Source organism: Betta splendens, chromosome 5 (assembly GCF_900634795.4).
Source record: "Betta splendens chromosome 5, fBetSpl5.4, whole genome shotgun sequence".
In the NCBI taxonomy this organism is placed as follows: domain Eukaryota; kingdom Metazoa; phylum Chordata; class Actinopteri; order Anabantiformes; family Osphronemidae; genus Betta; species Betta splendens.
The window spans coordinates 12,924,156-12,947,976 of NC_040885.2; the positions used below are offsets into that span (position 1 = coordinate 12,924,156).

Below are 23,821 nucleotides of genomic sequence, written 5' to 3' on the forward strand. Positions count from 1 at the left end.
TTGTCTTTAGCATAAGCAGGATTGTGAGAATTTGATATATTTCTGTGATACTGTATGTGCAGATTGTCAATCACATGATCTAAACTGCAAAGTCTTCTGGTGGCAATCTGTTACTGATTTAGGCTATGTAGACATCATCAGGATATACAATTATGTAACTGTGGAATCAAGGCAGATTTGTATTACATACACAGGAAGTCCATGCAAGGGATTACTAAAGCATATAAACAAACAAGGTTTGTTGTTTCTTCCAATGACTGTGGTGTATGTTTATTAATCAGATTGTCCTCTATACAACATTTATATTTGTGGCTTCAACAGACGTTGAACCCAGGTCTTGACAAAAAGCAGAGTATATTACTACACACAACAACAGGTTTAATACTGCTACTATTATACTATTATACCAAAAAAAACTCTTCTTCTCGCTGAAGGCATCTTTGGTGGAGGTATGTCTGTATTCGTTAGTCAGATGTCTGTTTTGTGTTTGCTTGTTTTCACTTCATATCACGTCACTTCCAACACACCACAATGTTGGGATCATTTTCCAAGCGCTCATCCAGTTCTTGGTAACTGATGCCTGCATAGTGACAATAACAACAGTCACGTAAGCCATGCGGTTCAGATGAAACATGTGCTTATTAGGAATTTTGAAAGAGTTTTAGAAACCTGCCTGTTTTGCAGCAAATCTCGTCATAACTGTGGCAACCAGTGTAGAGACGAGGTGGCCTGCTCCTCTCATCACTGATCACCTTTACAGGATACTTCTGCAGCCGTCGGATGAGAGATTTCATCAGTCCAAATTGGATCAACCTCCTAAAAAGCAACATATGACACAATACATGTACATGTAGTGTCATAACATCTTTTTAGCCAGGACAAGAGCAGCTGACCTCTCATCAACACTTTGAAGCTGTTGCGAGTAGCGGGAACAAAGATCTCTGACTGTGGTTCCTGGACTCAGACCACAGTAAAGCTGGAACACATCTCTCAGACTGGCTCGCTTGTGACCTGACAGGCAGACGTTCAACAGTGTAATGCATGAGAGAAACGTCTGGACTTATTAACTATCACAGCTCTCACTTACCCTGCTTGCTGACGTAGTTAAGGCACTCCTGCTGAATAGACTTGTCATCTATGAGACTCTGAACTTTGGGGGTGGTGCAGTAAACATTAGAGTACTGAAAGAAATAAAAGGTTATGAGGCAAATACCTTTAAACAGATATGAGTATGAGGGTAACTGTCCATGGAAAAATGAGCAATTGAAATACTTTGACGAATGTAGCACTATTGAGAAAGACAATACTTTGAAAACAGTGGTTCTTATGAAAGTGTTTTAATAGCGTTGATTATGTGCATTTAGATTTGTACCTGGAATATCGACACCAGAGTCACAACACCATAATACCTGTGAAGGGAAAATGAGACTTTGAGTATCTTTCTTTAATTTCTTTTGGATATAGAGGTTGAGAACACTAAAGTTAACACACCAGCATGGTCCGGAAGTGTTGCGACGTCTGAAGCTTACAAAACATTGCTTTTCTACATAATAAATATTTTGTCATCTTTAGATCTTTTTTAGTTTCAGAAATACTTAGCCTACTGTGCTACTAATTAAATGATCAATTTGTCATTTCAGTAATTATGATGACATGTTTTTGGAATTAAACATATAAGAATGACATGGATCAGCACCATAAAAGAGAACTGAGTTGACTTATGGTTGATCGTCGAGATAGGTTACTGTACGCAGAAGTTATAAATTAGGGTGTGTTGCATCACCTGCTGCTGCCGTTTGTCTCACTTCATTTGTTGAAACACACTTACAAGAGATTTTGTACAGCAATGCGAACAAGATTCAGCTCTACATCGGCTTCAGCTGAAATCTTCTGAATGTGTCTGAATCCGTCTATATAGGGCAGGATCTGCAAGCAGGCAGCAAAGATTAGAACATAGTTACTTGCACCACAGCCTGAGTTACTGTTTAAAGTCTATACGCCTAGATTTCGCTGAACAGGAATCGTGCATTGCAGTTCACTATTAGAGCCGTAAGACATAATTGCCCCAATAAATGACACAACCCCTTATAGTTCTGCTTTCCTTTAAAACGCTCACTGATGGATAGAATAGAGGCGTTCATATCTGTTGATACCAGGCTTCTACTCACTAATCCTCTGCTCAGTACTTCCTAGAAATAGGGCACATTTTATTACATTGCCTCTAACTATCAGTCATGTGCTGCTGAGAGTGAACGTCTACCTGCTGGGTGGTGAGATCCCACTGAGATTTGATAAAATCATCTTTGCACTGTGTAAAAACAGGCACATCATACTCCTGAACAATCGGTGGGTCCTTTCGTAGCTGGATCAGCTTTAAGTGAATGGTATTAGACTCATCTGAAAACAGAGATAAACAGCAGCAGAAACAACTGTTTAGTTCTGAGTGTTTTAAATCAGAAGCCAAGCCAAGTCAAGGATAAATCAAGTCAAGCCGCACTTTTCCTGTTTTCTGTATGACACAAACATTGTTTGCATCTTGCATCACCACATGCATGTTAACCCATATGAACAAAAATAATACCTATAGGTAATGTGCAGGCCCCTGTGGCATTGAGTTCTTCTAACAAGGTTGACATAATAGGTAGAAGTTTCTGCTTACTTTCCTCATTGGAAATGAAGCCACTCTCCAGCTGCAACACAACAGACAGCACAACGATTTAGGAGTCTTTTTTTCTACAGATTTTTGAGAAACACAAATAAAATGACAACATATGATAAAGATGTGAAAATGTATCAGTCCCTACCTCAAGAGTAGTGAGATACCCAGACAACTTCTTGACAATTGGCTCAAGGGCACAAGTGTTGGTTTGTGCATCACAAACAAGGCCAAGGTTAAAGAGTAAGGCGTTCCTGCTATACTTTTTATGCTCGATGCACACAGGGCACCCAATTAACTTTTTTCCCCTAGCAGTGCTAAAGGTAATGGGAAAAAACGTGACATATTATGTTAAGTTTGATACAGAGCACATAGCAATGTACCAGTGCAAACATATGATTAAATAATAAACTTATCAGAAAATGCTTATGGTTGTCTTTTACATACACTGTTATTAATTTGTTTTGCAGTTCAGGCTTAGTTATAATATAAACCTGAACGTTGTCAAAAAGCTCTCTTGAGATGTACTCCTCTGGGACCTGTCAGGGGAAGACAACAAAGATGCTGAGGATTACGATCCATACACTTCTGCTGTCAATACTACATAAATGAAACCTGCATATCTATAACACAAATATGGATTGCAATTTTGTTTTGTCACATGAATAGGAACACAGCTGAACATAAAGTCATGTAACCTATGTTAAAACGCTGAATAATAGCCAGTGACTTCAAATGGTCATTGCTGGGCTGTAGTTATATTTTGAGTCAGTTATCTTTTAATAAAGCAAAGATTGAATTGCTTAGTTATTTGATAACAGCTGTTTTAGTGACATTTGAGAAGCAAAATACATTTTGTTTGTTGAACGTTCGTAAAAATATTACTCAAAATGTTTAATTATTAATTATTACATATCCACGAACCTGTATTTTTTTGTGCGTGTGATCTTTTAATCAAACGTAAAAACGTACCTGGTAGGTTATCTTAGGACCCAGAGTTGGATGGAATTCACTAAAGAAAATACACTCTATTCGAGCAGTCATTGCAGATTCAGGGCCAGGCTGCACTGTGCTGTCAGCTGCCTGTCTTCCCTGTCTAGCCCCCCTTGTTGTTATGCGCTAAAGCTAGCTGCTAGCTTCAGTCTGAAGAGCTGTTCATTTCTTGTGAAAAGCAATTATCAATTGTAACATATAAACAACGACCCGTAGCAAATGTTTTTGTAGTCAACCTTGACGCAAACCCTACTGATCAGTTGTTAAACTGTACTCGACGCACTACACAGGCACGCGACAGTGAGAAGCAACAACACCGATGCCTTCGGGAGTTGCTCGTAAAACTGGAGATTATATGCGCTGCAAGTGTTTTTGAAGTAACATTCTTTCTACTCACGCATAATTTCTTACGTATAGTCAAATACAAATACTTCGAATGTATATTTGAATTTATGCTAATTAAATGACTTTTCCGATTTTTCAGATCAATTACCAGAAAGAATCGTTTTCGACAGTCCGCAAAGGCAACACGTGTCTCTAGAGTCAGTACTGCGCAGTCTGCGCCGCATGTACAGTCGTCACTCTGCCGCGCCGTCCAGAACGTGCTTACAACAGTATTGTGTCATGAGAGTACAGAGAATGTCTGAGCTCATTTTTGGACGTTACGGGTTATTCGGAGAACGGTGATGTATGACGAAATACCGAGAAGATGACGCGAGTAGGGAAGCGTGGAAGCGTGGTGTCAGCGAAGTGGAGATGGGTTTGAGCGCACAGTGAGTGAACGATGTGGAGAAGGTCACTGAGTGCGGGCTACGCGCGCGCTGCGTGCAGGGCTGCTGGAGCAAAGGTAACCTGCTGGTCAAACAGAGCTGTCTGTTGTTGACCCCTTTTAATACCTAGTATTCCAGGTGTGTGTGCACTAGGAAACACATCAGCAAGGCTACAACTCATTTAAATATCCACAGTTCCCATTTGTTTTCCATTTATTACTAAACTAAATCAATTTGTCATAAGTGTTCAGTTAAATAAACTAGAAAATGAGTCAACCAACATGCATTTTTTATATGTGTCTGTGTAAAACAATTTGTCCTATCAGTGACATCACAGTTCCACAATGTCATTAATGTCAATGTTATTTGTGGTTAATTAAAAAATTGTTTATCCCTTAGAGATTTTGGGACTTGCTCACAGTGCGTACATGCAGCGCCCCGGCCTTGCCTGCAGGACGGATCACAGCTCTTCAGGCTGTGGATGTATGGAGGAGACACTATGAGGAGAGAGGCGTCTCGGAGCCAGAGCACTCCAGTAGCTACATTATTGCTCATTTGCTGGGGGCAAAAACTGTGAGATGAATATTGTAGAATTCAGTCTAATTAAATAATTTAAGGTCTGAATATTTACGAGGGCGTCTCTTCCTGTTCTAACTTGCTGCTTCTCTGTGCAGATTGAAAGCCTTGATCGTGGTTCGTTAACGGAGTTTCTCACCCGGGACAAATTAGAGCAGGTGTGGAGGCTCTGCAGCCGGCGTCTGACTAGGTGAAGTTAATGTGTTTTTGTATAAATGTGGGTTCAAATGTTTTTATTAATAAACTGTGTTTCGTTTTGTGTTCGTTGTAGAATGCCTGTTCAGTATGTGATTGAGGAGTGGGATTTCAGAGATCTGACGCTGATGATGAGACCTCCTGTGTTCATACCAAGACCTGAAACCGAGGTCAAAAATTGGAAGCCTCGCATGCATATGATGTACGGCGAAAACCCGTATAACTAGAAGAGTCTTTTGTCTGTTTGCTGGTGCAGGAGCTGGTTGAACTTGTGCTGACAGATATGAAGAAGCAGCCTGACACTCAATCAACTTGTTTGGAAGTCGGATGTGGCTCTGGTGCCATTTCCCTCAGTCTGCTCATGGCTCTGCCTCAGGTCAGTTTTTTTTATTGATTTTTTTATTGATACATTGCAATGCATAATATTATGATCTCATTAAAATTAAGTCCTAATTGCAATCTATTGATTGAGTTGATTATCTAATCAGTATCTTTGTATTACTGAAATGCTAAACGAGGTCTAACCAATGTGAAAACATTTCATAGTTTCATATCGCTGTCAATTTAATCTATTGGATCTCAGATTTGTTTTCCATAATATGACCTTTTTACGGGCGATAAGGATAAATTGCTTAGCAGAAGAAAATCTCCAAATAAAAAAAAAACATCATGGCACATGGTGAAGTAGGGGCATTGAAGTAGCGCACACTGTTGCTTTCACAATGTTATCACAAGGACAACACATGTCCTGCTATCTTTTTTTTTAAAGTCCTTCTCATATATTATTATTATTATTATTATTATTATTATTATTATTATTATTATTATTATTATTATTAAGTATTGGAAATAAAATACTGTACTGCTGTTGGGTTCAAAATGTAAACATCAGTTGAATTTGTGCTTGTTTCTCTCTTACTAGCTTAAAGCTGTTGCCTTGGATCAAAGCCAGGCTGCGGTGGATTTAACAATGGAGAACGCGTTAAGGTTATCATATCATCATCAACCTTTATTTGCCTTAATGTCGCACAAGGAGTGTTTTTATTGGGGAGCGTTTACAGTGGTGTGTAAAGTCTCATCCGTCTCGGCAGGTTGGGGCTGCAGGACAGGCTGCAGGTTTATCACGTAGATGTAATCAAAGGTAACTAACAGCAGAGCAAGAGCGGAAATGTTAATGTTAAAATAAAGTGTGTGCACACAGGGAATATAAACACTTTGCCTTGTGTTGTCTCAGATGCAGAAACCGCGTTGAGACTCTGCGAGTCCGTTTCAGTTTTGGTCAGTAACCCTCCGTACCTGTTCACCGAGGACATGGCATCGCTGGAGCCAGAAGTTTTAAGGTGAGCAAAATGCAAAAAGTTGTGCTAAGTTATGATTCAAATATTTTAGCTGTAAATGTCATGTCAAGCATTTTATTGTACATATTTATTGAATTTACTGATTTGTCATTATTGGTAAAATGTGACGTCTGACGTGTTTGACCCTCCAGGTTTGAAGACCGCTCTGCTTTAGACGGAGGCAAAGATGGTCTCAACGTGATCAGGCAGATTTTAACGCTGGCTCCGCAGATTCTGTCAAATCATGGGTAAGGCTCCCCTCTGCCCAATACGTGTGTGTGTATATTTACACACCCATGCACACCCACCTGGGTTCAATTCTGAGCAGCGGCAGCTTGTCACAAGAACAGCATGTTCTGAAAACACACGTATCGCGTTGCCACTTTAATGAGCTCAGCTTTTCAGTAGACTTCCGGTAAATACAGTTTCAGATTTGTGGCACCGGGCTCATCTCAAGGCTACTTCTGATAATCCCTGTCGATAATTAAGTTTTAATCCACTCACACGGTTCTTTTCTGCAAACCAGACGCGTTTACTTAGAGGTGGACCCCAGACACCCCCCGCTCATTCAAGCCTGGGTGGAGGCGCGTGTGGACGGCTTGCATTATGTGGAGACACGGCACGATATCACCGGCAGGTCTGTATAAAGAACCTCTGGGACGTTATGTCTGGCACCTGGACATCATGTCCTGTTAAATTCAAATAGTGCTTTTGCATTTGCTCATAGGCAAAGACACCTTCACTGCAGCTCTCTCACGTTGCAAGTTCAAATTCAGCATTGGTGACACTGATTTGCTTGTGATTTTTAGGCCGCGGTTCTGCACCCTACAGAAAGACACACAAGTCAAGTCACACAGGGATCGTCTTGGATTGAGAAACTAAGATCCTATTACACTGGCATTGGCCCAAGTTGCTACAGCCACAGCTCCCCTACCCCCACCGAGCTGCCAAGCGCACGCTTCGACTGATTTAATCACTCAAAATTTACAGTTCACAGAAGCTCAAATCACTTGCATGTCACGGTTTCACTTTTAATCTGGTAACATTTGTGATCACATCCTGCCGCACAATAAAAACGTGTGTGAGATGGCACAAAAGCAGGCTCCAAGCTGAAGGTAATTACCAAGGCTTTTCTTGGAACCCTCCCTCTCAGAATCTCACCCTCCTCCCAGGAAGCATTCAGTAGTTCTGCGAATCTGCTAATGAACAGTCCTCCCCTTCGCTTGTCCACTCGCTGACTCAGATGCAGGCTGCATGCATTGTTGAGGAAAAACACACAATGTTGCCTTTTACTTTCTCTCACAATGTGTATCGCTCACACATTTCAAAAGCGACACAAAACCCTGGCGTTTCAAAGGTGATAGGAGTCAAAAATGTATTGTAACAAGTGTCACGGGAGCAGTGGTCACGTCGTGGGTGATGGTCACAATGATCATGACGGCATCTGTCTCTGCCCTGTGAGTAATGGTCACGTTTCAAGCAACACAATAGGAAATGATGTAAAGGACAAAATGTTTAACAGTTGCATATTTTAATAAAAAATGTACTTGTAAAAGGTAGAAAAAATGTCTTACTGAGATATATATAAAACAACTTAAACGATGTTTCAGTGAAATCTGTGTACTTCTTAAAAACATGAACATACACAGCTGATGGGGGTAAAATAGATGTGGACAAAGTCCACATCCATTAGAAAACAAGTGTACGTTACAGTACTGAGGTTTGCTCACAAGTTGTCCTTTTCCTGGGGTCCTTCACCGCCCAGGCCTCGACAGACCATGTCTGAAACCAGACAAGTCAGTAATGACTGACTTTGTACGCATTTCATCATTGAAAACATGACCCTGTGTCTAGTTTCTCTTTGTGACTGGCCGCCAGCTGCTGGAACATCAGTGTCGTTTACAGGCACAGACCTGTAGAGAGTTCGTTGTTCCTTTCAGGGCAGCTGATTGTGACAAAATAATGAACTTGCAGGGCCGCTCATACTTGGAATGGGTAGTCCTGTATGTAACGCAGCAGAGGCCTGGGGAGTGGCAGCTGGTCGGGGCAGTCCGAGTGCCTGTTGATGACAAGGCGTGTGAGGTGCTGTAAGGAGGGAAGTCCTTGAGGCTTGTACACGGCTCGCTTCAGTTTCAACACCACAGACGTCTCCTGAATCGTCTGCTGAGAGAGTTTCGAAGGAACCTCCTCCTCCACCTTGTCCTCGTCCCTTTTCTTCTCCGGCGCCATGTAGTGCTGCACCAGGCTGGGCACGTTGGGGAAGGACGACAGACTGGGCCGGGCTGGGGAGCTGGAGTCGAGCAGAAACCGCGCGCTGCTGTACTGAATCCGAATGCTGGTGGGGCCGCGAGCAGTCCTGACCGACAGAGTCAGCATGTACAAAGGGTGGCTGCTGTCGCGTACCAGAAAAGCTCCCTCAGATGCGTCTTGGAGCGCAGCGTGGGCCTGAGCGGCAGTGACGGCTCCCCAGTACCACCCTGCACACAGATTCCTAACTGTTAGTCACTCTCAACATTCCTTGACCTTCATGAGTACTTTACAGTCAACTATATAAATAGGAGGAATGTATGAAACTATTACAGCTGATAAGGGAATAGATCTGTGATGGGAACAACATGTGTTAAACTGTACCTGAATTCTCTAGATGGCAGAAGTTGCTGGCAATCGCCCGAAGGTCCTTTGTGGGGTCCCATAGTGGAGGGCTGCTTTGAAGGCACGGGTTAGGAGGTACTGTTCCCGCCCGCATGCCCCGTGGGCCTTCAGTGGACGGAGCACTGGGCAGAAGAGATCTAGGACTGGAAAAAAGATGGAAAACGGATTAAATACTCAACAAAATGATCAGGGCAGCTTTAATTATTGCATATTAATGCAGGAACCTGTTTGTCATTATAACAGGAATAGAGGGTAGCATTAATACCACCAAAATGTTCAATCTTGTCAGCTCATTGCCCAGTTTCTTCACAAAATAATATATTTGTTTTGTCTTATTTAAAAATGTATAATAACATTTTTTTAATTCTACATTTGTGACATTTTGTGTTGTTCATATTATGTTGTTTATTATTGTTGCCAAAATGGTATTTTATAAGTATTTATATTATTTCTGAGAAAAACGAACGAAATAGGTTTTTACATTATGATGGTCTGAACAGTGGTCTCGACATAGTTTTATCTTTTTTATATAAAACATTTTTTCAATGTAAAACTGACTGTACTGTATGAGTACTGTGATTTTTCACGAATACTTGTTTTCTCATACGTTTTCAATACAGGCGGCTGAGAAAACAAAGAAGACAACTCACCCTGGTACACAAAGAATCATGCTATTTCTCCTAAATCCTCCGGGCTTAAATCCTGATGGTCGTTCTTCGGGAAAAACAAAAATTACAGTCGTTGCTATGTCAAAAATAAAAAAAACACCTCTAAAAAAACTTTGTATCTGCAATCGGGTTTTATGAATAGGCCTATTTTAAGCGATGTAAAGACTCGACGCGCTGTGCGTTCCCAAATAGGGTCAGGTCCCGTTTGTGCAAAAACACTGTTAAATACCCAGATTAAAACAAAACGCGTTCATTTAAAAAGAGAACGATCTGCGTAGCAGCAAGTTGGAGTGTTCGAGTTGTCACCAGAACTGCGTCTGACTGTATGAAGCACTGGGTGTAAAGGGTTGGCTTTTAAAATTTACCGTTTCCTAGAAGTCTATTCTGAGAACTCTCGCTGCACCGGCGGCTCTGACGTCACGCTGCCGCGCCAACTCCCTCCGCGCGCCGCGCGCGGCGCCGCGCGGCCGCTCCGCGGGGCGACGGAGACGGCTCCGCCGGTCGCCGTTTTCCGCGGCACGTCGCGTTATTTTTCTCCACGCGCGTTTCTCGCCGTCGCCGCGCCGGACCCCGCTCCGGTCCCCGCGGCTCTCCTCGTCCTCCCGGCTCCGTCCGGAGGCTCCCGCCTGCGCTCGGCCGGCGCTCGCTCCCAGGAATCGCGCGGCAGCTTCCCTCTATCCGCTTTCCAGGAATAATTGCAGGGCCTGGCTCCGCCCCGCCGGGCGGCCCTGACAAAGCCCCCATTCTGGGAATTCACCGCCTCGACATTAAAGATAATAGGAATGCACACAGGCTATTTCCAGTAATATAGATTTCCCTCGATCCTGGTGGAAAAACACGGCGAGAGGTTTTCTCAGAGGTTTGTCTGAGTAATTACGCTCGTGAAAACAACTTGTTATTGTCACAATAAACTAAAATAAGCGATTGACCTTGCAGCTAGAAACGAAAATCTCATTTTGCGCGGACTTTGTTTCAGGTTACAGCTCCGGCTTTAACGCTGAATTACCGCTGAGTCGCTCGTGTGGTTCCCGGATTTGCTTTCTGTTTGTCTCCCGTGACATTTTTCTAGTGAGTAGGTCTCAAGCATCAGTGACTGTCTGCCGTATGTGAACATTCATACTGTATCCAGTGAAAACTAATTTAATCAGGCCAAACAACGGCTTTCTGATGTATCTGTTCATGATTGTCTAAGTTGTCCCTATAAATAAAAGAGCACATGAAGGTTTGCTGTATCATAATCACGGCCATATCCAGAGTCTGCTGATCCTCAAAAGCTCATCTCATCTCAGCTTCTTCCAAGAAACTCCGAAATGAGCTCTTTTTTCTCAGAAGTCTTGTGGACCTCATCTATCGCTGCTGGATGCACGGGTACAAAGGCGTTTTTAGTTCACCACACTCACTTCTGTGAACGCCGGCCGTTGTTTTAACTGTACTATTAACTGAGCTCAGCTAATCAAACTGTAGTGTGTTGGGACACAGAAAGATGCCGTTTAAGGCAACGGCATCAGCTGTGAGTCACGCTTGGAGTGTGGCGTCTGAATGCGCGCTCCCAGCTTATATTTCATATCGGGCGTGATTATGACGGAAAGACAGCTGTGCCAAGTTCAGGAGACACCGCAGGGCCATTAAGGATTATCCATCTGGATGATCTGGGTTTGCGACTGGAGCGTTTTACGAGGTAGGCAGGAAGTTTACCAAGAAATGGATGATGAAAAGGTACAAAGAGCCCCTCAGCTCCGCGTCCCCGTTCTAATTCGTTTTAGTTTTCTTGGCTTCATTTTAAAGTTTTAAGTGACTAGGTTTTAAACATTATAAAACTCTGTTCTTTCAGGCGTATTGGCTGCAATGTAGAATTGTGTTTCTTGATAATGAAAAGCGAGTAAGTAAAATAGGCTTCCTTTGTTTGACATTTGAGATACTTAAACCACATATATTGCATTTTTTCAGTCATATCTCATGCAAATCTTCCAGCTTCAGGTTTGTCCCCTGCTGATCCGCGGGTTCAGCTCCACTCTGAGCTGTGAAGCACGTTTGTGGAATGCATTTCTCGCGTCTGCTTGTAGGAACAAGCCGTGGTGCTGCCCGTGGTGCCTGGTGAAGGTTCTGTGACAGAAACGTTAACCTTCAGTCAAACCCTGAGCCTCTGTACACAAGCAGCGTCTTAACTGAAGTGACAAAGTGCCTCCAAGCTTGGATTTAGACCATTTGATGCTACAGCTGCATAGAGGCATAAACAGCCAATGACTTGTTTTATGATTAGTGGACACAATTCCTAAAAAGCAAAAAGCATACGGGGCAGTGCTACTTACAGCAGATGATTTGTCCCAGTGTTTATTGTTAAATGTCGTGACCTGTTGACTAATGTTGTTTGTGCATCTTCCCCTCTTGATATAAGATTACAAAGTTGTTGTCAGGTGAGGTTTCAGGAAGAAGTAAGTGGCGTGTGCACACAATCTATTTGGTTCAATGAAGCCTGACATTTTCTGTGTTCAGAAACACAAACTGTTGATGTTGGTGGCGTTTTCCTCAGAACTTATAAACATTGGAAATTTCCTTTCCTGAAGTGGATAAAACAGAAATCTACAAATGTAATTAAGTGCATAATCTAACAATTTTGTATCTTTAAACATTTTGAATATTAAATAAAACATTCCCGGGAAGGATGAAAATGTTATTCTTTGTTTTTGAACCATTCTCAGCTTTATTTTCATTCTTTCCTGCATTACATGTCAACATTTCACCCCACCACATACAGACTCTATAGCATGATGATAACCAGCACTGCCTGTTTGCACACACTACATGCTGAAAATGTCCTAAAACTGAGTAAGTGGAATGATTCGTCAGACACAGTGAATAACTGTTGTCCTTCCAAGAGCGAAAAAAAAAGGGGTGTTTCCTCGAGATTCTGAGAAAAGCTTCCACTGCCTGGAACCGGCATCATAAATTCATCCGTTTTACCTTAGGAGAGAAAATCCATCAGCAGAACGCTTTTCACAGGGAACAGGCCTGGAGACGGTCGCTGCGTAAACCTCGACCTTCACAGATGAAAATGGGTTCATGGGGTTTGAGATTCTGATTAGTGAGTCCAGGTGATGCTGATGTTCAGTGTGTATTAAGGATGATGAACCCTACTGACCTTTCCACCACTATGAGGTTGGTGTCAGATCTGTTATTTATTTCCAAACAGAATGAATCATTATAGATTTAGCGATTGCCTGACTCCATCTTTCAGTGAAGCACCTTGACAGCAGTTTGATGCGTCGTTCCTCAGCACGGTTCCTGCCTTTTCTCCTAGTTCCACCATAACTCAGCACTCCGTGGTTTATGATCAAATACCTGGAAGACCCGGCGCATTTCTGAGCCCCAGCTGCTGCGCGTTATCAAACAAAAGACATAAAACTGAGACGCGGAACACGATTACCTTGACCCAAACCCGTGCTGCGTTCACAGTCTCACGGAACCAGAGCTGCCGTTGCAGAGTTTGATGCGTTGCAGCGACGGCTCAGAGATTCAATGCCCATTAAAAACACCAGTACAAGTACAGCACAAGTAATCAGCTTAAAGCTTCAAAGTCAGCTGAGACCCTGAAAACTAATTAGCGAGCAGAGGCTTTACTGAGCATTCTCTTCACCAGTGCTGCACTGAAAGGTGACCTTCACGTGTTGCTACCGCTTCTGCATGGACTGACCCACAGCTGCCTTCACCCTAGTAGCCTTTGCTCAGGCTTTATCTTAATGGGCACATAAAAGTTGTAAAATCCCAACACTAATCACCAAAGACTCGATTTATTTTTTCATTTATTATTTATAGTTTCCTGCACCTGCACCCGCTGGCCTCGTATAAAGACGCGTTGATCAGATCAAATCCCATTGATTTCATTTCCTGATGAATTAAAAATGCACACGTCATCACTGAGAAGGTTTCTGTTATAAACAAGAGTTTATTTAGAATTTTCTTTTCTATTGCATTTATCTTACAAATATTGCTCATACAAAACTTGTATTAGAAGCTAGACACGAAGTCTGAACAATTCAACTGTGCGTTTATAATTTAATACCAGTATATTATATTGAAAACTCCTGATCCACACTTGTTTTTAGGGAACGATAGACAACAAGGCCGTGTGACGCGTCTCCTAATAGAAGAATCGTAAAGACTTTGGTTTTTACATTTAGACTTCTTTCACAGCTACTCCTCCATTTGTCCGCGTCAAACTAACCAACTGCAGGCACATATATCGTAACAGCACATTCCCATCAAAACACGTTTGTTATAAATATATCACAAGTGTTTGAGTGCACAAACAAGTGGAAAACTCCATCCATGAGCACATTCCTTTGGGTCTGACGAGGTGTTAGTGGGTCTGAGGAAACGGGGAGAACTGTGACTGCGGCGTTCTCCCGCGTTCTCCCGTGTTCTCCCGCGTTCTCCCACGTTCTCCCGCGTCTAGCTGTGCACGTTCTCCCCCGTGCCCTTAATGAGGCGCTTGTGTCCTCTCTTCCCTGCTGGACCGCGGGGCTTGGCGAAGGCCTGCTTGTGAGCGTGCTGCTTGGGGTGGACCTCGTCGTACAGGAACTCCTCCGTTAGTTCGTCTCCGTTGTCGATCTCCAGCTGAACGGAGGTCAAACGGTGGAAACGAGCGGGCGTTAACGTGAAGCACGAGCAATTGATTTTGTGCCCTGAAATCTGTTACAGATCGTCTGACGTTTATCAGTCAGCGTGAGGCCTGGAGCCCTATGAGCCTTTACAAACACTGAGGTCTTGAGCCAAGCTTTCAAAGAACAGACACGTTTTTCTGATAAACGTTCCATACTTTGGGTTTATGATGTGTTTAAAGAACAACATTCTTGGGGGAGGAGCAGCAATTGTTCTTCATTTATCTGGCTTTTCATGGGGTCCAATCTAAATACGCTGAAAGCACGTGTAAGTTTTTAATTGTGTGTTCCTCTGAAAGAAAGATTTGTCAAATTCCTAGAAAGGAACATGACGTCAGGGACCGCGGTTAACTCTCTAAGTGCATCCATCTGTTACCTTTTTAGCAACCTCCAAATGGTAATCCTTCTCCACTTCATCCAGTAGTCGACTCTTACAGCTGGAATATAGCATTCTTTCCTTGATGCTGCAGCTGTAGCCTGGCATGGAGTATATGAACACTGCACAGAGAAAGGGAAGGTTTTCAGAAGTACGAGTGAGCAATTAATGCTGACAGCGCTCTCAAATCTGCAGACGCTGCTGACGATGATGATTCAGCAGGTGATCCAGTCACATCGCAGCTATTATTCATTTATTTACTCATCTAGCTCCTGCTGAACTTTTCCTTTTTCACATTGTGAAGCACAGAATGGATCGACCTCTTCGGGCTTAAACAAACTCTTCCAGTGAAACAATGAGTCGATCAATATTTGCTCACTCTGCTCACACCTGTACAGAGCAAAGCTATTTTCTGTCCTGGCAGAGAACACACACACACACACACACACACACACACACACACACACACACACACACACACACACACACACACACACACACACACACACACACACACACACACACACACACACACAGGTAAATATTGCTTAACGATGTCAACAGCTGAAATGGTTAGGAAACCTTTTATCAGTGTATGTGTGTGTGTGTGTGTGTGTGTGTGTGTGTGTGTGTGTGTGTGTGTGTGTGTGTGTGTGTGTGTGTGTGTGTGTGTGTGTTTATTCACCCGGCACACATGAACAGAGGAGGCTCACCACAGCCCTGGGATTAGTGACATACCGATAGATTCCAGGTAGTCTCCTTCGTGGGAGTGTTTGTAAAGGAAGAAGTGGTATCTGGGAGTGTCTGTTGGAACCCTGCGGGGCAAATCTCGGATTTCTGTCGGGTTGGAGTGGACGAGCTCGATTATCTCCTTTTCTACATCTAGCCTCTGCAACGCAACAGTGACACGCAGAATTCAGAAGGCATCTCTCTGGGAGGAAACGCGCGGGCGCCGCGGCGCTTCCTCACCAGCTGGATGTAGTTGATGCGCCGCTGGGCGAGCTGCTGGAGCGCCCTCCTGGCCGTCTCCTGCAGAGGGAAGGCCAGGCCCTGAAGCGTCTGGTGTTTACTCTCCACGCTGATCTCCGTCTTTACCTGCAGGGGGCGACAAGCAAACGCCGGCCTTGCGTTGAGTCCTTGCGAAACCCCGGAAGAAAGCGCAAGTCACGCTTGTGCCGCACTTTTATGTGTCACATTAAAATGTCTCTGATTACGAGCAGTGGATACAGGCTTTCTTTGTGTCCTCCCCCATTCACATCCAGTAAATAATAAAAGCCCACGGTACCTGTTTAACTCGGCCCTGTGAAAACAATCACAACAAACACAAATTAAATTTAATTTCCCAAACTAAAATTGAACCACTAGCTTTGGTTTAAAACAACCAGCCGTTCACCAGCGGCATTCTGACCTCTCACCTCCGTGATTTTGATCCTCTGGAGCTCCTGCTCAGCCAACGTGAGCGGCGCTGGGCCCGAGCAGGAGGACACATGACACTGGTAGCCCAGCAAACACACGTCCTCCTGGTGCGGCAGGCGAAACAACAGTAAAGTACGTCAGCGGCGCCGAAGACAGTTTGTGTTGGCGCTGTTTTTATGGCGCTGACCTCAGCTGTTCCAAACATCTCGTACTTCACGTGGCCTCCACCGAACTCCTTCTTCACTGTGGCCCGAGTGGCAGCGTACAGCATCTTCTGTTTCACCTGAGAATCAGCACAGAAGACAATATTCGACTGAGAACTGAATTAACTTATTCATTTTACTCTTTTAATAGTCATAATATTGTGTCTTATGCATATACAGAATCGAGGAGACACCTATATGTGCTATGTCTTACTGGAGACTGATCAGGAGACCATGATATGAAGATCCACTCGTAGCCCTGTGCATTCTGGGAGTCCAGGCGGTACAGGATGTAGCAGGGCTCCTGGTCGTCCAGCAGAGGAAGCAGGAAGCGGTCGTAGTCCTGGTCCCAGCTCTTTTCTGGCTCTCTGTAGGCCCCCAGCACCAGCTGCTCTGAAAGTCAGAGCAGGACTCATCACATACCTTACACTCACTCAGAGAATGCTACACCCCTACAAAGCTCCCGAGCAGTTTGTATCTCCTTCATTATCTAAGTAACATTCGAAAAAACATGTTCTGTAACTTTATTTCTTCATCATGGCTTAAGTTAACATATAATGCCAAACCCTACACTTCTAGCTTAGAGTAATAAAGGCGTTATTGTAAGATCCTATGATGCTGAATATTTAAACTTTTATTGATATTGCACAGGATCTGCTTATTTTGCCCATAGAGACAGTATGAGTCAGCTGACGCTGGTCTTCGGTCACAGGCAGCACTGATTAATACATAAGAGGATTGTTGTTACAGTTCCGATTTCAAGAATCAGGTGAAAAACCTGGAAAAAAATCAGAAAGTTGGATGATTTTTAATAATAATAATCAAATGTAAGCAGATCTGTGGCATTGACCAAGATAATTACTTTGAACTCCCATGAGTTTTATCCACTACAGCACACGGTCCGATGGCACTCAAATAAATTGGACTGGGATTTGATCCAGCAGCGACTGCTCATCTGTTATAAATATGGCTCATCCTGAAGCAGGACGTTGTTTCCCAAATGCCGTTGTGATGATGGGAAACGTGAAATTATCATCCACCACCCCTCATGAAAACCCTCAGTCCAAGTTGGCTTTAAGTCAGGAGGAAGAATGTGACTTCTGACACATTTACCACAACAAATTAACTGCCTGTTAATCAGTGTTTCAGTTTGATGTTCATCGTTGCTGCCCTTCTGTTTACTTCTCTGGCAGAGTCAGAACCTCACAGTTTGATCCTTGTTGAGCAAAACAGACACCGACCTTACAGGTAAAAGTCTGGTCATTAGCACTGATTTTGCTCTTATTTTGAATGGAGCAGAGGAAAGACGGGCCGACAGCCTGCTTTAATTAAAACACAAAACCCAGCATATGTTTGATGATGTCCTTGTGAGGTGCAGGGGGATTTCCTGACTGTCCCTTGGGATGTGTTGCTATTCTGAGCCTTGGCACATTCCAGCCCTGCACACACTCACATATTTTCCATCAGCCATTTTCTCTTGTTCCTGTCTTTATATCGTCATTGTATAAATATGAGTAAATTAGTTCAGGTGTTATTACTTTTTATATGTTATGTGTTGTTTTTGCCTTAAACCTTCAATAAAATGCTAAAATCATGGGACACCAGCGATCTGGATGGTCGGGTGATTGGAGACCAAATGGCACACAGAGCCAGAGGTGATGAAACCGTTTCTCTTTTGACATTGGAACAGGCACCAGTGTTACTGGGCAGCAGTGTGCAACTGTGTGAAATCACATGGGGCTTCAAATAGCCACAGAGATCAGAGCGCTTTAGTGAGGGAGTAAATCAGCCCCCACCGCATGTCGCTGGGATGCTGTCAACATCAATACTCCTAGTATGAGACCAAATATTTAATATGAGAGGCATCAAAGATAGCCTCAAAAGTCCCAGAATGCATCAGTCATGAATCACATTACAATGTGACACTGGTCAGATTCCAAAACAAGATGTAAACACCTCATCAACACATCAGTCCACATTCATAATCATCTACCTAGAAACATATTGTGTTACTTACCATTTGCGCATGGACTGCACAGCTGACACTGAACCACTGCCTTCACACGGGACCACGACTGACACCATCATCTTTTCTGAGAACTGTGTCCCATCGCCAGCAGCAGACAGCGTCCACTGTCTGTGTTATCACAAGCTGTATGGTTTGAGTGTTGACTAGCTCAGTTTAAGATGGACTGCATTTTCCCACTAACAGTGGCCAATATCAGAAATTACTGAATTTTTGTATTTGTCCTCACATACAAACGGGAAATCTGTCCTTTACTTTTCCAACGACTGACTAATTTACAGTCTGTGAGCAAAGTTTCCAGGTCATGACAAAACAGCAGAAGTATTTGTGTGAAATACTGAATATCTTACAAAAAAATCCCCCAAAAGGAAGCAGTCAGCTAAGGAAAACAAACCTTTGTGATACTAAATACAGTGTCATTCATGAATCTTATTTAGTGAACACAAAATTTTAAACTATTGTCACCAACTTCAAATTCTATATGTTTGCGTAATCGTTCGTCTTTTTTCTTACATTTTATACAGCAAGTGATTAAAAACAAAACCTGGAGGTCATTCCGTAATTAAATCATTTGTTTTTAGGAATCCATCTTTATAAACAATGGTTTCTTGTATTAAATTTTTCCAGATGAGTAATTAATCAGTTCATTATGTGACATCTGGACATTCGCTCAGTGATTGTGTTCAATGTAAACCGTGTGCTACAGATTAGGTGATGTCATGTTTTACATCCACCCCCATTCAGGGCCTGTTCAACCTCAGGGCTCGCTGCTCCCCCGTGAAATGACCATGTTCGTGGGTCACTCACCGTCTTGGATGGACACCTTGATGAGGCGCACCGCTCCGCGCCTTGCCCTAGCCAGGAAGTCCCTCAGCTCTGGCGTCACCACTAGCGCAAGAAACATGGCGAGTCAGCAGTCTGTTCCTCCTGCCACAGCAGCAGGGGTGTCCAGAGACGAAGTAGTAGTAGAGTGATCTGACAAAGCTCCGCAGCACCAGGCCCAGATACTCCAGTCAGTAGACAACAAAGTCTGACAAAAAAGCCAGGTGGAAAAACAGTCCTTAACTTCAAATAAGGTGACGGGCAGTGCTCTGACAACGGCAGAAGGGGATCTCTGCACGTCTGGACTCAGTGAGCGAGCGTCACAGTCTGAGAAGAGACATCGCTCAAGTAACTAGAACAGTATCGCGTACACGCGGAGAGGAAACCTGATCACTGCTCTTCCAAATTTAGCTCTCACTGACTTTCCAAGCCGTGGTGAACACGCACCATGAGCAACGGTGGAGCGTGTGACCTGCGAACCCAACCAGCAGCTCCTGAGCGAAGTAGTTCAACTTAAATCTGATGCAATGACCCCAACCATGTCCCCGTTCCATCTGTGAGGCAATCTGGCCACATGCTGGCTCTATAATACAGTTTAACAACACAATACACATAAAAACACTCCTGCTGCTTGTCATACATCCCATTTAGAATAACACGGATCTGATTGGATGGTGGAAAAAACTAAAAGCAGATGTTTAATAGCTTTTTTGAAAGGAAGTTAAATTGTAGATTTTTCCATTCTTACACCACACAAAAACTCATGATCAACAAATTGTGCAAGATGTTTTTGCTGTCATAAACTATCTAATCATGCCGACAGCCACCCCCTCCCAATGTCACAGACATTTCAAAACTAATTTCATCTTAGGGTACGTGTCAACTTGAACAGACCACCTAAACTGACACCAGAGAGACTTAGAACAATAAATTTAATAAATTAAAATGCGTAATTCATTTTTTTTTTAAAGATTTAATAAACTCCTGGTCTTGTAATGACCACTAAATTCTTCTTTTTATCATACAACTCTTAAAAAAAGATAAGACAATCAAAATAGAAAAGGTAACAAAACCAATGTCTTACAAGAACATCATTTAATGTTTAAATAGAAATATAAAAAAAAAGAGACAAATTATTTTTTCTGCAAACTACTTATTTACAATCAGACAGATTTTCAAGTCCCTGTGTTATTCCCATGAAGCTGGTTGTGCTGACATCTGCTGGTTACATTGACTTTTGCCTTTAACCGAAGCTGAGCCTTCAGTTTTTGGTCATCAGTCGTCAATGGTGGGAAGCCAGAATGCCTGGAAGATAACGAACGATTTGAAAAGAAAGCATGAGCCATATGAGCCATTATGTGTATACTAGAATGGGGTTGTCTGAGGGCCATGAGACAAAAACCCTGTTTTAGTATTATTTTCAAACTGGATAAACTGTTTAAATATTATTCCTAACTACTGTGACAACAGAGTCTTCATGAACCTCTAACTAGATACATTTATTTTAGCACCAGATTCTGAATTGTCTCAATTCTTCTTGAAATAAAACTTGGTGAGTTTTATTGTGGCTTTGTGTTACATTATAAACACCTTACAACACCAGCATGTGCATCTATCCAACAATGTTCAGAAAGAAATCATTGCTTACCATATTGGAGCAGGCACTTGCAAAAGTCATGAACTTGGGGTTGAACTGGAGGCAGGTAATTGGGCCTGTGTGCTTCCCATCTAACAAAGCCACCTTTATACCACTCTCTGCATTCCACACATGGATCTTCCCATCCTCAGAGCCTGAAACACGACAGACAATGTGTTAACACTCTGTTCTATGTTCTAAACCTTAGTGGTTCTTCTCTCTATATTATATTCTGGTTGAATTAGGGGTTGTTACACCTGCCTACCTCTTTGAATAAAAGAATTTCAGTGAAGCATCAAGTGAAAACATGATTATTCAAACTCACCAATCATTACAAACTGAGAGTCTGGGGTGAATGATGCCTCCAGGGTCACACCTTTACTGTTGTTGTAGCCCTGCAGATTAACACAGCAACATCTATTAGTGATAATTCTAACATTTATTGTGAACATTATTTCTTTGATAGCAAAAATGTATTAATTAAAATACAACTTTTAAAATCCTCAATTTTGTTTCTGTTTTCTAAATGTTTTAATATCCTACATGTTTACATTTTCTTTTCAACAATTAAACACTACCATATGTTGTACATAAAACTGAAGTCCTTACCCCAAAAGAATGTAGCACAGCACCCTTAAAAGCATCCAAGATGCGAAGAGCTCCGCCATTAGTGGAAAGAAGAATTAGTTTTCCATCGTTGCTAAATTTGAGTCCTGTCCATTCACACGTACGATCATATTGGAGCTTGAAGGTTGCAAAGGGACCCTGTTGACAAAAGTTTGATTATTTGGATTAAACTGCAGACAAGCGTACAATAAAGTTGATTTCGCTCTCTCTCATGTATCAACACACGGCTGCTTGCCTTGTCAAATGATCGGAGATCATAAAGTTTAACCATTTCTGAATTTATTCCAGCAGCAAAAATCAGACCCTCTGGATCAAATGAACACACTGGCTTTCCCTGCAGGTGCATCAGACCCTAAAAGAAATCACAAGAATGGAACAGTGTCAGCAACAGACCTCAATTGTATTTTGTAGGGCAGCACTAGTGTGAAACAAAAATCACACCTGGCAATTAGGTGACCGCAGATCCCATAGTCGAATAGTTTTATCTAATGAACCGGAAATAAATGTGTCATCCACAGGAGACATGGAGAGAGACGTCACTCTGATATAAAAAAAAGGGGAAACATGAGAAGGAAAACCCAAGTTAACACTATACATGTAATCAAAACAAAAAAAAACAAAGATGCCGGCTTAAATCCAGTGCTCACCTTTTGCTATGCCCAGGAAAGTAGCGGATGTATTTGTTGTCATGAAGGGACAGGTATCTGATTGTATCTTAAGCAAAAGAAGCAAGAGCATTTAAATGAGAAAAAATGTCAATTCATAGCTGATACATGACTAACGATAACCAAATCAGCAATCTGATGAGTAGTCTCAACCGTGGGCAAGGCAGTCACTTGTACAGTTAGCTCCTGTATGGGGCAGAATCACAGACCCTCAAACTGTACAAACAACTACCTCAGACCAAAGTGAGTAGTGTCCAGTCATTCACCCGCAGTCCAGTATGACAGTCAGTCCACATCTACCACTGTCTAAAGAACAGGTAACAGTAACCATTACCCTGATGAATTAATAAATAATAATAATATTAATAATTATTATTTTATTACCCTGTCATTGCATTTAAGCATCAGGTTTTCTTATTATTCTTATTAAAATACTGAGCATTTCCTTCTTTGGTAAATACATTGATACTAAAGCTATAAAAAAAACATCTGTGCATTAACATACCATCAATTTTGTTGGAACTGTAGACGACAGTATTTGCAGCGTGTGTGTATCTGATTAGATCCACTCCATATTTTTTACTGTAGAGAGTTCTCTTGGGTCTTCAATGAAATCAGATTGTTTGTGGGAGAAAGAGAGAGACAAGGAGAATTAATAAAATGCTCATATTAAAATGTACATTATACCTTTGTTAATTCATCACCATTAAGAGACTGATTCGGGTCATAGACACAGAGCAAAACTCCTATTGAATTGCAGAGGTATTTTGATTCCACTAACAATCAAAAATAGTTTACGTGTTGACTAAATAATGCAGCAAAATACTAACATGTTTTAAATCTAGATTATTAATACATTTAGCTGGTTCGCAATCATGTTTCACCAATGCATCCTTCACAAACTGTTACAACTGTTGAACTCACATTTACACATTTTTTAACAAGCAGTTGCAGAATAAACGTTAGACGCCCATTCAAACAGTCACACAACCGCTGCTTAGGTTAGTATTTACGCAGTGCAGTAGGCCTCGCTAACTAGCATAGCAAACGTTAGCTAACAAAGAAAACTGTCAAATTGGCAAAATGCACACTTACTTTCCTTCCTGGCAGTCGTATAAAACTAGCGAGTCGTCATCACTACTGGAAATAATAGTTTCTCCGTTAGAACTGAAGTCAAAACAGTTAATCTTGTCAGAGTTTTCTCGAAACACTTTAGCAACCCTGAAGCTCCGCAGCACATTGTCCGTCAGCTTCATGATGGCCTCTAACTGTACGTGAGGGGAAGCTGCCCCTCGTTTTATAAGTCAGTCCGACTTCAAAATATCAGTAACGGTGATTAGTGTGAAGTAACAACCACCAACTATGCTATGCGTTTTTGAATATACTTGAAAAATAACGACGAAAGCCCGCCTGTGGTAATACTGATCCACGAGAGGGAGGGAAACGCACCGCCTTACGTCTGTGACGCGCACAATGATCACCTGACGCGCGCATTGGAAGGAATCTACGCGAGAGTACCAGTTATCGCGGTAGTCGCTTATTTCT

At 42.4% G+C, this 23,821-nt stretch overlaps 5 protein-coding genes across 8 annotated transcripts; 1 reads left to right on the plus strand and 4 right to left on the minus strand.

Annotated features, from left to right (window-relative positions):
* Positions 1–237: 237 nt before the first annotated feature.
* nprl2 (NPR2 like, GATOR1 complex subunit) lies at positions 238–3,980 on the minus strand. 2 transcript variants are annotated; one of them, XM_029151124.3, is made up of 11 exons: positions 3,629–3,980; positions 3,104–3,195; positions 2,805–2,973; positions 2,660–2,690; positions 2,261–2,397; positions 1,829–1,926; positions 1,373–1,409; positions 1,088–1,181; positions 894–1,011; positions 674–816; positions 238–580 (listed from the first exon to the last, which is right to left on the minus strand). In XM_029151124.3, exons 1-11 carry the CDS (start codon positions 3,698–3,700, stop codon positions 513–515), a joined length of 1,059 nt encoding a protein of 352 aa, XP_029006957.1. In that variant the 5' UTR covers positions 3,701–3,980; the 3' UTR covers positions 238–512. The 2 variants fall into 2 exon arrangements, with proteins under 2 accessions (XP_029006957.1, XP_029006955.1); XM_029151122.3 differs by having other exon boundaries at positions 2,582–2,690; positions 3,629–3,979.
* A 237-nt stretch (positions 3,981–4,217) lies between these two features.
* On the plus strand, positions 4,218–8,131 carry hemk1 (HemK methyltransferase family member 1). The gene is made up of 11 exons (XM_029151125.3): positions 4,218–4,496; positions 4,819–4,992; positions 5,094–5,185; positions 5,267–5,360; positions 5,447–5,566; positions 6,113–6,177; positions 6,282–6,331; positions 6,425–6,530; positions 6,680–6,775; positions 7,054–7,164; positions 7,337–8,131. The coding sequence occupies exons 1-11, from the start codon at positions 4,434–4,436 to the stop codon at positions 7,407–7,409; spliced, it is 1,044 nt and encodes a 347-aa protein (XP_029006958.1). The 5' UTR covers positions 4,218–4,433; the 3' UTR covers positions 7,410–8,131.
* On the minus strand, positions 8,042–10,515 carry cish (cytokine inducible SH2-containing protein). 2 transcript variants are annotated; one of them, XM_055509073.1, is made up of 3 exons: positions 10,213–10,515; positions 9,159–9,322; positions 8,042–9,004 (listed from the first exon to the last, which is right to left on the minus strand). In XM_055509073.1, the coding sequence occupies exons 2-3, from the start codon at positions 9,271–9,273 to the stop codon at positions 8,508–8,510; spliced, it is 612 nt and encodes a 203-aa protein (XP_055365048.1). In that variant the 5' UTR covers positions 9,274–9,322; positions 10,213–10,515; the 3' UTR covers positions 8,042–8,507. The 2 variants fall into 2 exon arrangements, with proteins under 2 accessions (XP_055365048.1, XP_029006959.1); XM_029151126.3 differs by lacking the exon at positions 10,213–10,515 and adding an exon at positions 9,830–10,195.
* A 3,251-nt stretch (positions 10,516–13,766) lies between these two features.
* On the minus strand, positions 13,767–19,765 carry LOC114856378 (twinfilin-2). Of its 2 annotated transcripts, XM_029152280.3 has the most exons (9): positions 19,334–19,763; positions 16,715–16,893; positions 16,485–16,580; positions 16,297–16,401; positions 16,167–16,181; positions 15,851–15,976; positions 15,620–15,770; positions 14,882–15,003; positions 13,767–14,461 (listed from the first exon to the last, which is right to left on the minus strand). In XM_029152280.3, exons 1-9 carry the CDS (start codon positions 19,428–19,430, stop codon positions 14,297–14,299), a joined length of 1,056 nt encoding a protein of 351 aa, XP_029008113.1. In that variant the 5' UTR covers positions 19,431–19,763; the 3' UTR covers positions 13,767–14,296. The 2 variants fall into 2 exon arrangements, with proteins under 2 accessions (XP_029008113.1, XP_029008114.1); XM_029152281.3 differs by lacking the exon at positions 16,167–16,181 and having other exon boundaries at positions 19,334–19,765.
* A 659-nt stretch (positions 19,766–20,424) lies between these two features.
* wdr82 (WD repeat domain 82) lies at positions 20,425–23,717 on the minus strand. Its single transcript, XM_029152282.3, has 9 exons — positions 23,372–23,717; positions 22,782–22,879; positions 22,259–22,325; positions 22,053–22,152; positions 21,847–21,963; positions 21,594–21,749; positions 21,310–21,379; positions 20,997–21,139; positions 20,425–20,653 (listed from the first exon to the last, which is right to left on the minus strand). Exons 1-9 carry the CDS (start codon positions 23,530–23,532, stop codon positions 20,624–20,626), a joined length of 942 nt encoding a protein of 313 aa, XP_029008115.1. The 5' UTR covers positions 23,533–23,717; the 3' UTR covers positions 20,425–20,623.
* Between the last annotated feature and the right edge of the window lie 104 nt (positions 23,718–23,821).